This window comes from Nicotiana attenuata, unplaced genomic scaffold (assembly GCF_001879085.1).
Source record: "Nicotiana attenuata strain UT unplaced genomic scaffold, NIATTr2, whole genome shotgun sequence".
NCBI lineage: Eukaryota > Viridiplantae > Streptophyta > Magnoliopsida > Solanales > Solanaceae > Nicotiana > Nicotiana attenuata.
Window position 1 is genome coordinate 23,475 of NW_017675903.1, and position 14,644 is coordinate 38,118.

At 37.6% G+C, this 14,644-nt stretch overlaps 1 protein-coding gene across 1 annotated transcript; it reads right to left on the reverse strand.

The window, feature by feature from the left end:
* Positions 1-1,528: 1,528 nt before the first annotated feature.
* On the reverse strand, positions 1,529-12,085 carry LOC109220567. The gene is made up of 4 exons (XM_019385028.1): positions 11,250-12,085; positions 4,193-4,364; positions 2,608-2,785; positions 1,529-2,391 (listed from the first exon to the last, which is right to left on the reverse strand). The coding sequence occupies exons 1-4, from the start codon at positions 11,995-11,997 to the stop codon at positions 1,867-1,869; spliced, it is 1,623 nt and encodes a 540-aa protein (XP_019240573.1). The 5' UTR covers positions 11,998-12,085; the 3' UTR covers positions 1,529-1,866.
* Positions 12,086-14,644: the final 2,559 nt, after the last annotated feature.

The following is a 14,644-nucleotide window of genomic DNA, read 5'->3' on the forward strand; positions in this document are numbered from 1 at the left end:
TTGAAGGTCATAATAGTTGAACTTCCATCAGATTATATAATTGGACTTTTTGGTAGATACATTTGGCATTTACATTCACGATTAATTTGCTAAGTTCAGGCAATGTTTCCAGTTTTTAGCCCTTGGTGATAAATGAAGTTTAAACTACTGTTAATGTCCAGAAACTCGACAATAGATAAGTAGATAAAGGAATCTGAGCTTTAAAATTAACAATCAAATCTGATTTGTTTAGACGTCGAGCTGTTTTGGTTTTATTGAGATTAATGAGGTCCAAAATTCAATGTTATAAAGGTTTAAAAAATAAAAATCAGTATTTCAATATAGAGGCTGCTAATATTCAAATGAGTGTGTTAGGTCATCAAGCGAGTTGAATGTGCGTGCTAAATTTGGATTTAAGGTTGGCATGCATTGATTTGGATAAATTTGGAAACAGTTCGGCTACTTGCAATTTGTTAAGCCCGGTTGTTAAGTTTGGGCCTGAATTTATTCGTACAAGGCCCAACGTGAATCTGACTGTATCTTCTTTCTTCCTGGACTAAATTCGAAGCCCAAAAATGCTGAAGGCTTGGATTCACACTAAGGTTATGAGATTAATTTCGTAACACAGGTTTTGGGCCTTCCGAGTTAAGTAGCGAATTTGAATTAAGAGGTTTCCCTCTTGTTTAAATTTGGACTTGAACCGGAGGCCTGAATTTTATAATGCTAATTAATTAAGGCCCTTTTTTAGAGACAACATTTAATAGAAAATCGTAGTTCTTTTTGGTTGGCTTTTAAAAATAAAAATGAGGTGCGCCGCGCCAAATAAAATTCACAAATTGCGTGGCCCTCTTTAAATACTTATATTAAAATACTTAGAAACCGGGACGCGCCGTTTAGCGAATTTTCATGGCCTCCCGCAAAGTTAATAACACGTTAGTCACATTAGGCGCGCTTTTTAATAACTTTACCTTCCTAAATTCGGGTGGGCATTTCATGCGACCCAAATCGAAATCCCAAAACGTTGAATAAAATGTGTCGAGGATCCGGGTTCATTTCATGTGACGTGATCCAAAAACATGTTTTAAACGATGTTCACTTTCTTAAAAATTTTTAATTAAAAGCGGTGAATAATGCTAAAATTGCACTATAGGATGACATGTATTAAAATCAGATTTTAGCCAATTATAATAGTTTACGCGACCGTGCTAGAACCACGGGGTCCGGGGGTGCCTAACACCTTCCCCGGGTCAACAGAATTCCTTATTCAGAATTTCTGGTTCGCAGACTCCATTCGGGAAGTCGAATTTTCCTCGATTTGGGATTCAAGATAAACCGGTGACTTGGGACATCAAAAGCCAAACCTATCCCAAGTGGCGACTCTGAATAAATAAATAATCCCAATTCGAATAATGTCACTTAAAATGGAAAAACTCCCTTATACATTATCCTTCGGGTTAGGTGTGTAAAAAAGGAGGTGTGACAGCAAATATGGTCCTTTTTTATTATTATTAACAGATTGACAATTCCTGGATTATAATTCCCACATACCTCGACCATAAACAACCAGTAATAGTTTAATATCAATGACACAGATTGGACGCTTTAGAGAACTTCAGAGGCACTGGTTCTGAAGAATCCCATGTTTGTATGCGCGCACGTTAGTACTGTACATAAGATGGAATCACTAAACGAGGTTTCCTTCTAGTGTAAAAAACTAGTTCTGACAGAAGTTGGAGAAAATGAACTATAATACAGAACTCTAATTTTTTAGTATACATTATCATGGGAACACCGTGACCAAAGAAAACTCTGGAAAGTGATGAAAAATTGCAGGAGTGAATTTTGTTCAAGTCCTCAACAGGGCTCTTTGATGAAGTATAAACATTTTCATTGTTCTGACTGTCCAAAATATCTGCCAGATATTGTGATCAACATATTTAGCATAATAACTTCATCATCGAGTATGGACTTGTCAGCTCTCAAGGTTGCACATTTCCGGAGTAATGACCGTAGGGCTGCACATGTATCGGCATCAAGAGGAGTATCAACCGCAGTGCACAGAGCAAACAACCATAAGCAGTCGTCCGTTGAAAGAGTGGTCATGCTTTGTACAGCTGTAATTCGCTTCCTTAACATTGTAACGCGAGCTACAGCATCCATTTGTAAGATAACAGATATGGTAGGGCCGTTGACAAATTTTTCGGCAAGAGATGACTTAGGTATGGAATTTCCCAAGGCAGAATCATCACCAGCATCACATAGGTAAGGCTCGTCTTCTCCTGGCATTAAACCATCAAACTTTTCCAGAATAATGCTCTCAGGAAGCTGATTTGAAGAGTGTTCTTGATCAACAAAAGTTGCAGAATGCAGCTGGCTGGAAGTTCCAATATTAGCCGGCAAACGTGATAAAGCCTGAAACGAACCACAAGTTCCTTCCATTAAAAATATATACAAAGTGTGCCAGGAGCATTTCCAGCACCAAAACTCAATAAAAACAACGCATTTCTGATCATATTTTCAGAGGGAACGAGCAGAGCTCGTAATATGATACTTTGACACTTGGATGACTCAAAACAACTATTGCATATCCATTTCTAAAAATACTTCAAGCAAATATGCAGAAAATACCTGTCTTAACTCTGAAAAATCAGCAAGGAATGCTTCCTCCCACTCCTTTAGCGGCAACAAGTGCTCTAGACAGCTTGCAATATCAGGAATTTGGGGCATGTAATACGTCTGTTCTTTGTTAAGTCTACTGCCTTCAACCTTTGCAACCTTCACTTTGGGCAACTGTGATGCTTCCCACCTAGGACAATTTCAGCATACATGTATCATTTTAGAGCCAACTTAACGCCATGGCTGCCAAACAGGTTACAGAAAATGAGGAAATTTGCAAATACAAAGTCTATAGCTAACTTGTAAAAATATCCACCAAGTCTCAAAAGGTGTTTAAAATTTAGCTAACAAATGCTCACTGAAAGTACTCATAAGATTGTCAAACAAAGCCTCTCTTTTAGCTTTAACTCGAATCAAGAACTTAATCTGCCATAAGTGTAAAATACATCAGGTACATTACTGTTGACCAAGAGTTTAAGACTGAAAAATTAGAGGGGGACAATAAGAGTCACGAAAGATGCTTAGCATTCCTATTGTGGCAGAGAAAAGAAGGCACGGTCAATCTAGCAGCAGAGTTGAAAGCTCTTGAGAAAATTCAGTGTCTCCCCTACTCCCTGCTCCTTACCGAAGCAAACGTAGCATAAAAGTGGAGTTCACAGGACAGCAATTGACCACTTGACGTATGCCGTTGCATAAGATTGATTGAGCATGTGAGGAAAGGGGATATGAAAGTGGAACGGATAAAAACAGCGCTATTAGTGATGGAAAGAAGAATTTATTTCATAGCTGGTAACAAGTCTTATGACAGTGAAGCATGGTACGATTGGGTTGAAAGATCAGAAAACTTCATATGCCGTATGAAATTTTCACAAAGCTTCAGAGGGACGTGAAGCATAGTTGTGTTCAAGGCAGCAGAAGTGTAATCATTCTACCAGAAGTTGTAGTGTTGTACACAGTTCAGGGTAGAATGACTTGGCAACAAAGATTGAGTCTCTCATGGGGAAAGGTGACGTCTTCAGAAACGAGAAAGATTTAGACTCAACTGCCTTCCCAGAGGTAGTGAAACAAAACAGCTGCTCCTAAAAAATAACAATCTGGATTTCAACAGAAACATTAACAAAGGTGCCCTAGGTGATAAAATTAAGGTCCATGGCAACATTATTCCATCACCTGATTTTTTGAGCAGATGCCTTGGTAGTTCATTTGAAGAAAACCAAGAATTGCCTATATGTTTGGACATGCACAGGTGGGTGTTGAATAGATGGATAATCCAAGGGAATCAGGTATTCAATATGGGATGTTGAAAGCACCTTGCATCTCTCTGATAACAAGTGAAAGCACTATAGTGAATGCAAAATATCAAATTGCATTTTCTAGAGCAAAAATCTTAAGGATAAAATAAGATAATCGCAATGCAATTAACTCACAAATTTACAGGAATAGCTAACAGAAAAGGTTCATCCAGCTCTAGACCGACTTCAAGCACAACTTGTCATCCTAGATCTAAGCCTTATTCTTTTTAATTTCTGCAAGAGCCATAACATTGACCAACCATAGGCTAAGAGCAATCCTACTAAAGACAGATAGAAGATGATACCTGACACGCCGAAGATACTCAAGTCCATCTTCAGGAGGACCAGAATCGAAGTCCGGCTCTCCTGTAACTATAAAGGCAGGTCTTTGAATGCTACTATAATCATCATCGCTATCATCACTTTCTTCATTATCATTGCATTCTTGATCATGCAAGTGCTCTGAATGGTCATTACCTGAAAGGCATAAACAATTATTTACATACATTCAGCTACTTCTATTACAGGTCTCGGTAAATCCAGAAAAATCAACTAATAGATCATCCTAAAGCAAATTTCATGTCGAGTATTATTCACTTCAAATGCAACTGATATTTCATCAATTCACTCCCTTTACAACTGCAAGTAGACCCCACATTTACTTTAGCAGTCTATTTTCCAGTGTACTACTTTCTACTTACATAAACGATACACATAAACACATCAGCACTAGCACAGTATCAACGTTTCAATTACAAGAGCTAGCTATCTACAATCAGAATCATAACTGGGGTCAGATATGAGCAAATAAGGAATAAATGTTCATCCCAAACACTTCTCTGTACAGCAGAGGTATCGTACAATGGTTAGAAATGCTCTTCCCTTCAACCCTTTATCTCAAACTGGGTACATTTAGTAAAAGACCTAATGGCTAGTTAAAACATGAAGTCTTTCAGATTCCTAATGTTTCTTTGTGTATAAACTTTCAGATGTTTTCCTTGTTCTTTTGCTGCCAAAACACCTGTGCCAACAGAAATTTAGAAATCCATCAAATTGACACAACCAGAACAAATGTATAAGAGAAGCAAACAACACATACAGGCAAGAAATAGAGTAAAAACTTTTGACATGAAAGATCTAGCTTCTCAAGATGTCAAGAGTATAGAATCTACAATTCGCCACTGCACGAGCTGTGCTTTTTTTGGGTGAACGAAGCACTCTTTGGTTCCTCTTTTACCCCAAGTGTTAAAAAGAAATACTTTTATTTAAGAAAATGATAGAATTTAATGGAAGGAGAGGAATTTGAGATTTTTCTTTTTATTCTTAGGCATTCTTAGATATCTTGTTTCAAGAGAATGAAATGACAAATGAAGATGTTACTTATAGGATTAAAACCGGATGGTTTTAATGGAGAAGTGCTACTGGGGCGTTATGTAATAGAAGGATGTCTATCAAAGTGAAAGGTAAGTTCTATAGAATAATTAGAAGACCAACAATTTTATAAGCTAGTAAATGTTAGGCTGCTAAAGTCTAATATAACAAGAATGAGTGTTGCAGAGATGAGGATGCTAAGATTGATGTGTGATTATGCAAGGTTAGATAAGATAAGGAATGACCACATTCGCCAGAAGGTGCAAGTAGCACGCATTGAGAATAAAATGAGAGAAGGTGGTTTGATCATGTCCCGCGTTGACCTACAGATAGTCCGGTCCGTAGGTGTAAACCTATGGTGAGTGAAGGTGATAAAAGGGAGGATAGACCTAAAATCACATGAATGGAGGTTGTGTCTAAAGACCTACAAATCCTCGAAATTAATGCAGACTTAGTTAAAGATAAGGCACACCGGAGGGAAAAAAATCCATATATGTCATACCTACTAGCCGGAAATAGGTTTTAGATTTGCTAGAGAACTTCTATTATTATTATTATTATTATTATTATTATTATTATTATTATTATTATGTATTATATAAACCTATCTTCCACTTTCACTTTTTTTTCTTGGTACTCATGAGTATATTGAGTTGAGCTTGAAGGAAGAAGTGAGGATTCATATCGCAGACCCTAAACTTGTTTGAGACTGAACCTTCGTTGTTTTTAGGCATTCTTACAAATATCGAGTAATAGTGCCAGCGAGGAATGGCAGAAAAAGATAAAATCATGACCTTAAACAACTAACAATTTTAAAGGTGAAGATCAAACGGCTTCTAAAGCTAACATTCACTTTGCACACAGGCTTATATGTTTAGCGGACAAAGAGATGTCGCTTTTATAAGCGACTAAGTGCATGTTTATGTATGTGTGTATATATACATATATATATATATATATATGTGTGTGTATATATATACACACACACACACACCCACCCACCCACCCAAAATCCGATCCTATGTTTTATGCCTATACATAGTTGTGATATATATTACCGCTACCATTTGTTGAATAGGATACTTCAGACCGAAGTAGCCCGTTAGGATTTTTTCTGAAATAGACACGTTAGACCGAATTTGAAAGTTAGGGGCGGCTATAAGGTAAAGGCAAATAAAGCCCTTGCCTTAGGCCCCAAATATTAAGGGCCCCAAAATTATAAAACACCATATTAGTATTATATAAATAATAGGATTATTATTAAGAAAAAATTTCGAACTTTTACATTTTAAAATTTGATTGAGGTTGTATGATTGTGTTAGTAAATATCGATATAACTTTTCTCTTATTAAATTAAATAGTATATTTACCTTCTCTCTCATAATATGGTGCACTTTTTATTTATTTATGTTTTGCTGATTTCCCTCTCTAATTTCAACTCAGATTCTCTGAATTAGCTTCTTTTTTTTGTCATATTTGATTGTTCTATACATCAGAACGCAAGTTCTTTTGTGTCAAATCTTTTTTAATTAAGAAATTCTCAAAAGCATTGACACAAGATTTGAACTCGATGGATAATGAGCCTAGACTTTTATCATTTTCTACTTAAATAATACCTTTGTACACGGGAGAGTTTGAAAAAGTGATGTCAGCCTAACATACACATCATGCGTTGTGCTCTTACCATTAGACGAAAGTCATGTGGGCTTTTTTGCGTCTTATATCATATGGATTTTATGAAAATTTAAGGGCCTTTTAATATATTTTAGCTTTAGGCCACAAAATTCACTGAGCCGTCCCTGTTGAAAGTTAGGATTAATTATATCTATTCGAAATAGTTTTTCTTTTCCCACAAAGGCTTTCTTATTGCTTTGGGATTTTTTTTAAAAATTGGTAAATTATATTGTTTGGTCACATTTAGCTAATGTGTTCTGGTAGCATACATTATGGTAATCAAGGACATGTACAATGGAGCTAAGACTCGGGTTAGGACAGTGGGAGACTTGGAGTATTTTCCGGTAGTTATGGAGTTACAACAAGGATTTGCGCTCAGCCCTTTCTTATTGGGAGATCGACAAGGATGTCACACACCGTATAGGAGCAGGATAGATGAAATGGAGGTTAGCATCTGGCGTCTTGTGCGATAAAAAGGTGCCACCATAACTGAAAGGCAAGTTCTATTGAGCGATGGTTAGACCGGCCATGTTGTATGGGGCAGAGTGTTGGCCAGTCAAGAATTCCCATATCCAGAAGATGAACGTAGCATAAATGAGGATGTTGTCGTGGATGTGCGGGCATACTAAGTTGGATAAAATTAGGAATGAAGATATTCGGACGAAGATGGGGGTTGCGCTCATGGAAGACAAAATGCGAGAAGTGAAGCTTACATGGTTCGAGCACGTGCAGAGGAGAAGCCTAGATGCCCCGGTTAGGAGGTGTGAGCGGTTGGCCTTGACGGGTATGAGAAGAGGTAGAGGGCGGCCTTAAAAGTATTGGGGAGAGGTGATCAGGCAGGACATAGCGCGGCTCCAGCTCACCGAGGATATGGCTCTTGATAGGAAGGTGTAGAGGGCGAGCATTAGGGTCGAAGGTTAGTAGGTAGTTGAGCATTTTTCTACTCCGTTCTGGGTGTTAGGCTAGTCTCTTAGTGTCTTATTTTAGTTTGCTAGTGGTACTTATTGTGTTCGTAACTTCGTACTATTTTTTCGCTTCGGTTTCCTAGTACCTTACCATTGTACTGATTATTGATATTGCCATTTCCATTTATTTTTCTGATTCTTAGGTCGTTGGTACTATCCTCCTGATGTATGTTGTTATTACTGTTCCATTGCCTCTTTTCGTCTCCTCGTGCCGAGCGTCTTTCAAAAACAGCCTCTCCACCCCAGGGTAGGGGTAAGGTATGCGTACACACTACCCTCCCTAGACCCCACCTGTAGAATTATACTGGTTGTTGTGGTCACATTTAGCTAATAATTATGATCTTCAAAATGCATTTTATGTTTTTTTAATCGTTTCGCCAAAGAATCATATGAAAAATTCTCGTAAGGAAACATATGTACGAAGCTCCTTTATATAAGCTTTAGAAATGAAACATAAATACATTTTGAAGATCCTAATTATTAGCTAAATCTTTTCACAAAAAAATAACCAAACAATAATTTACCAAAAAAGGTTTTCTTTAAATATCTCAAAGTAATAAGAAAGACATTGCGGAAAAAGGAAAACTATTTCGGATAAATACAATTAATTCTAACCTTCAAATTCGGTCTATATCGCATTCAAAAAAAACATAACGGGTAAATTCGGGGTTTGAAGTATCGTATTCACAACAAACGCTAGCTGTATTATATATGACGGCTATGTATAGACATAAAACATAGGATCAGATTTTGGGTATACAAATTTTATTATATATAGCTAACCTACTACATGAAGGTAGTAGGCTAGCATTGTACCCATTTTTTAATTCACTAAATAATCCCTGCCACCTCATTGAATAGGGACTTTCAGGGGCTTTCTCGTCTTTAGCCTAAATTATTCAATTTACCTCCTTACAATTCCCAAATTCATCTTCACTGATTTCATCCTCCTATTTCACTCCTCGAGGCTCCTCTCCCAATTTTTAGGAGTGAAATAGGCAAATAAAATCAGAGAAGCTGGGTTTGGGAATTTTAGGGAGGAAAATTGGAAAATTTAGGCTAAAGACTAGAAATCCCTTAGCAGTCCATATTTTAATGAGGTGGCAGGGTTAATTTAGTGAATTAGAAAATGGGCATAATGCTAATTTACTACTTTCATGTAGTAGGTTAGCAAGACATATATATATATATATATATATATATATATATATATATATATATATATATGTGTGTGTGTGTGTGTGTGTATGTACATGCATTATGTGAGGGTGGTGGAACAGTATAGGAAGAGGAAGAAGTGCACATGGTATTTATTGATCTAGAGAAAGCATACGATAAAGTCCCAAGGCAGGTTCTATGGAGATGTTTTGAGGCTAGAGGTGTTCCTGTAGCGTATACTAGGGTGATTATAGACATGTACGAAGGAGCTAAAACTCGGGTAAGGTCAGAGGGAGGGGACTCGGACAACTTTCCAATTGTGATGGGGTTGCACCAGGGGTTAGCTCTTAGTCCATTTTTATTTTCTATCGCGTTGTATACACTGACGCGTCACATTCAAGGGGATATGTCCTGGTGTTATTTGCGGATGATACTGATTAACGAGCGCGAAGTGGTGTTAACGCGAGACTGGAAGTTTGGAGACAGACCCTAAAGTCTAAAGGTTTCAAGTTAAGTAGGACCAAGACAGAATACTTGGAGTGTAAGTTTAGTGATGGGACCAGTGAAGCGGACGTGGACGTGAGGCTTGATACACAACTCATCCCCAAGAAAGATAGTTTCAAGTACATGGGGTCTATAATTCAAGGTAATTGAAAGATTGACGAGGATGTTACACATCATATTGGTGCAGGATTGGTGAAATGGAGGCTCGCATCCAGTGTCTTATGCGATAAGAATGTGCCTCATAAACTTAAAGGTAAGTTCTACAAAGTAGTAGTTAGACCGACTATGTTGTATGGGGCAAAGAGTTGGCCAGTCAAGAATTCTCATGTCCAGAAAATGAAAGTAGCAGAAATGAAGATATTGAGATGGATGTGCAGGCATACCACCTAAGATTAAGAATGAGGATATTCGGGCCAAGGTAGGAGTGGCCCCATGGAGGATAAAATGCGGAAGCGAGACTTAAATGGTTTGGGCAAGAGGAGAAGCGCAGATGCCCCGGTAAGGAAGTATGGGAGGTTGTCCTCAGTGGGTCTTAGAAGAGGCAAAGGTAGGCCAAAAAAGTATTGGGGAGAGGTGCTTAGGCAACATATGGCTTTGCTTCAGCTGACCAAAGACATGACCCTTAATAGGCAGGTGTGGAGGCTGAGGATTAAGGTTGTAGGTTAATAGGTAGTTGTGCGGGTTTCCGGACATTTCCGGTGTTATTAATGGCAGTCTTATATTCTAATATTGTAGATTTCTATCTTTATGTTGTTCATTTTCCCTTCTTTTCTTTTCTTTTGTTCTCGTTATTGCTTGTTGTTACTGCTTTATTCACAACTTTCCTCGTGACGAGGGTCTACTGGAAACAGCCCCTCTACATTCACTGTAGGGGTAAGATCTGCATACTCTCTACCCTCTTCAGATCGCACTTGTTGGACCATATTGGGTTTGTTGTTGTTGTTGTTACAATTTGCCAATGAAATCAAGTACTCCTGGATCACCATATGTATTTTTACATCTTGTAGATGCTTTTCTTTTACATAATTTTCTTATTTACCGATCAAAATTGAGAAGAGAAAAAACCAATACAAATTAAATTTGGCTGGACTGAATGCTCCTACATCGATTTAAATAGAATGAGCTCCTGTTTTACATTTGAATAACTTTAGAAAGAAACATACGGATTCAATAATCCAACCTGTTAATCTCTTAACGTAGTACCACCATGCTGACAGAAATAAACACTATTTAACAAAGAATGAGGGTCGTTCGGTACTTCGGTTTAGGTCTGGGATATCCATAAGATTATAATTTTGGCATAACCTGATAACCATGGGATTATCTATCTCACCTCCTATACTATATTGTATTAGCTAATACACACAATCAAACATGGGATAAGTATAATCCCGAATTTTATGCCGTGATTAATATCTTTATCCCGGTAACCAACTGACCCCTGTCAGGTTTAACTATCAAACTTCCAAATATATTACTACTAGCTAAACTTCACAAAATAATTATTTCTATCAGGTTCCACAAAGCATAATGTAATCTTTACTGAAATATAGTAAATTATACTCTCAAGAAACACAAGGTACCAAAGAACAAACAGCATTAGCAACACCACTAATCCACTATTCAACAAAGCAGAAAAAAGAAAATTCAGATAATACAAGTTGCTGAGAGAAGGGTAGAAAAAACTTACCAGAAATCACAGGGGCATTTTCTTTTCCAACGTGTCTACGAGGCCGGCGGATGTGCTTTTGAGGATAAGAATCAACGAGGCGATCGTACTTCTTTTGCACAGTATCATCAAGCCCCATGTACACCTCAGCCCACTTTTTCCTCTGTTCTTCCATTCCAATAAACCTCAAAATTTCCAACTCCTTTCTACAATAAACCCTTTTCTCTTCTCCTCCTCCTTTCCTCAAATTCATTTCTTTGGCTTCTTCCATATTACTAAGTTTTGCTTTTCTTGCCACCGTTTTTTCTCCATTCTCTTTTTCCACTTGATGAATTGCATTCTTTTTCTTCCTATTTTTTGCTGATCTTTGATCAACAGTGCAACTTTTTCCAACTTGAGAGACATCAAACATTGATGTATCATCAATTACTTCAATCTTCAGTGAACACCGCACAGTCCCGTCATCTTTGGACCCCAACAAATTCTCTTCAATACTCCCCTTGTCTTCTTCTTTCTTGATGGATTCATCAGCCAATATTCCACTTTGGGTCAGAAAATCTGTAACTTTGGGCACAAGGGTATTGTCTTTGACTTCAGAGGCACCCAAATTGAGATTCCAGTCGATATCATCAATGCTTGTCTTATCAGAGATGGCCTTCTCTGTGAAAGAATGGGAGTCGGTTTGAAGTTGGTGTTCTTTGGTGTTGGAAGAAACAGAGAGGGATTCTGTGGAAGCTGAAACAGCATGATAATCCAAATCGTCGGACATGGAGTGATAGCGGTAAAATTTTGTTAGGGGATTTGAGGTTTTGGCAAAACCCCTTTGAACTATACTCGTGTTAGGTTCCTAAAACCCCTAACTATATTCCCTTCGTATGAAAGCTCTAGTTAATTATGGCTATTAAATTGGCCCCACCTAACCATGTGTAATGACTAATTAGTGTGAGCTTTTTCAAAAATTAGTTTCGCGACGCGTTTATTCCGAGTCATATAATATATATAATTTTTGTAAAATAACATTAACATTATTAAAAAAAGGCTTTGAGTAAGTAAATATTTCTAGAAGAATAAAATGCAAATTTCTGTAAATGATGAATGTGGATCGTCGAATGATGACTTTTTTTTTTGGTAATTAAAGAACTTTCATTTCTCAGAAAATATTTACAACTTGCAATCGAGCTTAATCTGGACATAAGCCCTAGAATTTAGCTTTTCATTCCCCTGGCCTCAGTTCTAACTACTAACTACAAGAAACATTTCATTGTACATTAGGATAGTAGTTAAGTTCCATCAATCTTCTTTGTAGCCGATGTTTACTAGTTCCTCGCCCATGCACGTCTTGCGTTATTGCTTTGCTTAGTATTACTTCTGATCGTTGTTCTCCTTTGAAAATTCCGCCATTCCTCTCTTGTCATATGTAGCACAGAGTTCCTGCCAGGATGAGTTTATACAACTCAGCTGTTGTGCTCCTCCCCTTATAGTATTTTCCTGCCCATTCAATTTTATTTGCCCACGTCATTGTTTGCCTCTAAATCCCTTGCCATTGCAGAATTGCTGTCCATACACTTGAGGAATAAGGACATTTAAAGAACAAGTGATCAATGGTTTCCTCCTCAGTATTACATAATTAACATGTTGCATCTTCCACATAACCCCAACCCCTCAATCTGTCTTTAGTCAGCAGCCTTTGATGTGCAGCTAGGAATACTGTAAAGTTCCATTTTGGCAGTCCAGCATTGTTGTACACCAGTTTTCTCCACGGTACTCTAACAAAGTCACCTCTAAGTTTCACATACATAGTCTTAATAGAAAAACTTCTTATCCCCTCTACATCCTCCTCTGCATAACCAGCTTCCTCAAAATATTGTTTGGCTTGAAGGATCTTCTGTACCATCCAAGAAGCTTGTTTTGGTTCAATGCTCCACAATGAATTCTGCTTCTTATGATACACATGTATCCATTGCACCCAATCTTTTTTCTTGCATAGGTTCCACAGGAGTTTACATATAGCTGCCTTATTCCATGCCTCTATATCAAGTAAATTCAAGTCACCTGCTGCTTTAGGTTTACACAAGTTGTCCCATGACAATAGAGCTTTCCTTGATACTTCTATACCCCCAGTCCATAGGAATGTTCGACATACTCTTTCAATGTGTTGGATCAGTTTCTTTGGCAGCACAAACACCTGAGACCAGAATACTTGAATAGAGAATAGCACACTCTTGTTAGCTAAATTCTTCCTGCATAGGACAGGAACTTTGATGTCCAAGATTGGATTCTCCTTAGCATCTTTTCAAGCAGAGGTTGGCACTGCACCAATGACAACCTCTTAGAGCTAAGAGGTACTCCCAAGTACCTAACTGGTAATGTTCCTTTGACAAAGCCCCGAGCTTGTAAGATCTCCTGTTGTTGATCATCATGCACTCCACCGAAGAATATGGAGCTTTTATCAACATTTGCCACAAACCCTGAAGCCTTTGAAAACTGCTGAAAACACTTAAATAGTAGCTGAACAGATATAGCATCACCTCGACATAACAGTAATAAGTCATCAGCAAAACTCAATTGCACTATGTTCGGTTTGCCACATTTAGGATGGTAGTTGAAGTTAGGGTCCCTCTTGAGTGTCTTCAATAATCTTGTCAGATACTCCATAACCAATACAAACAGGTAAGGAGATAGTGGATCTCCCTGTCTCAATCCTTTCTTAGCTTGAAATGGCCTTGTAGGCTGCCCATTAATTATGATGGAATATGAGACTGTTGTTACACAGCTCATAATCCATTGCACAAATCTCCCTGGCAGCTGCAGATATGTCAACACTTGTTCTAGATAACCCCATTCAACTGAGTCATAAGCCTTCTTCATATCTATTTTCATCATGAATCTAGGAGAAACACCTTTTCTGCAATATCCTTTAATTAACTCATGACTAAGTATTATGTTGTCATTTATCAGTCTACCAGGAACAAAAGCAGACTGACTTTTATCCTCCAGTCCATCCATCACTCCTTGTAATCTATTAGTTAGAATCTTTGATATAATCTTGTAAAGTATTGTGCAACATGATATTGGCCTGTACTCATTAATTTTAGAAGGGTTTTTCACCTTAGGAACAAGAGTTACTGTTGTACAATTTATAGGTTGATACATATTTGAACTTGAGAAGAACTCCATAACTGCATCTGTAATTGTGTCTCCTACACAAATTATAGCTAAAATTGTCCTAAATTAACAAGGGAAACTTACACAAATGATCCAAATAAGTCTTAACTTACCAACCTCTAGCTATTAGTCATAGACTTAGCAAAACTAGCCAAGTACATATAAAAATTAAAAAACCAAATAAATAAGGTTCTTTCTCTCAAAGAATCACATGCAAAAATCACCTTTCATATTTTTAAGCGTGATTAACA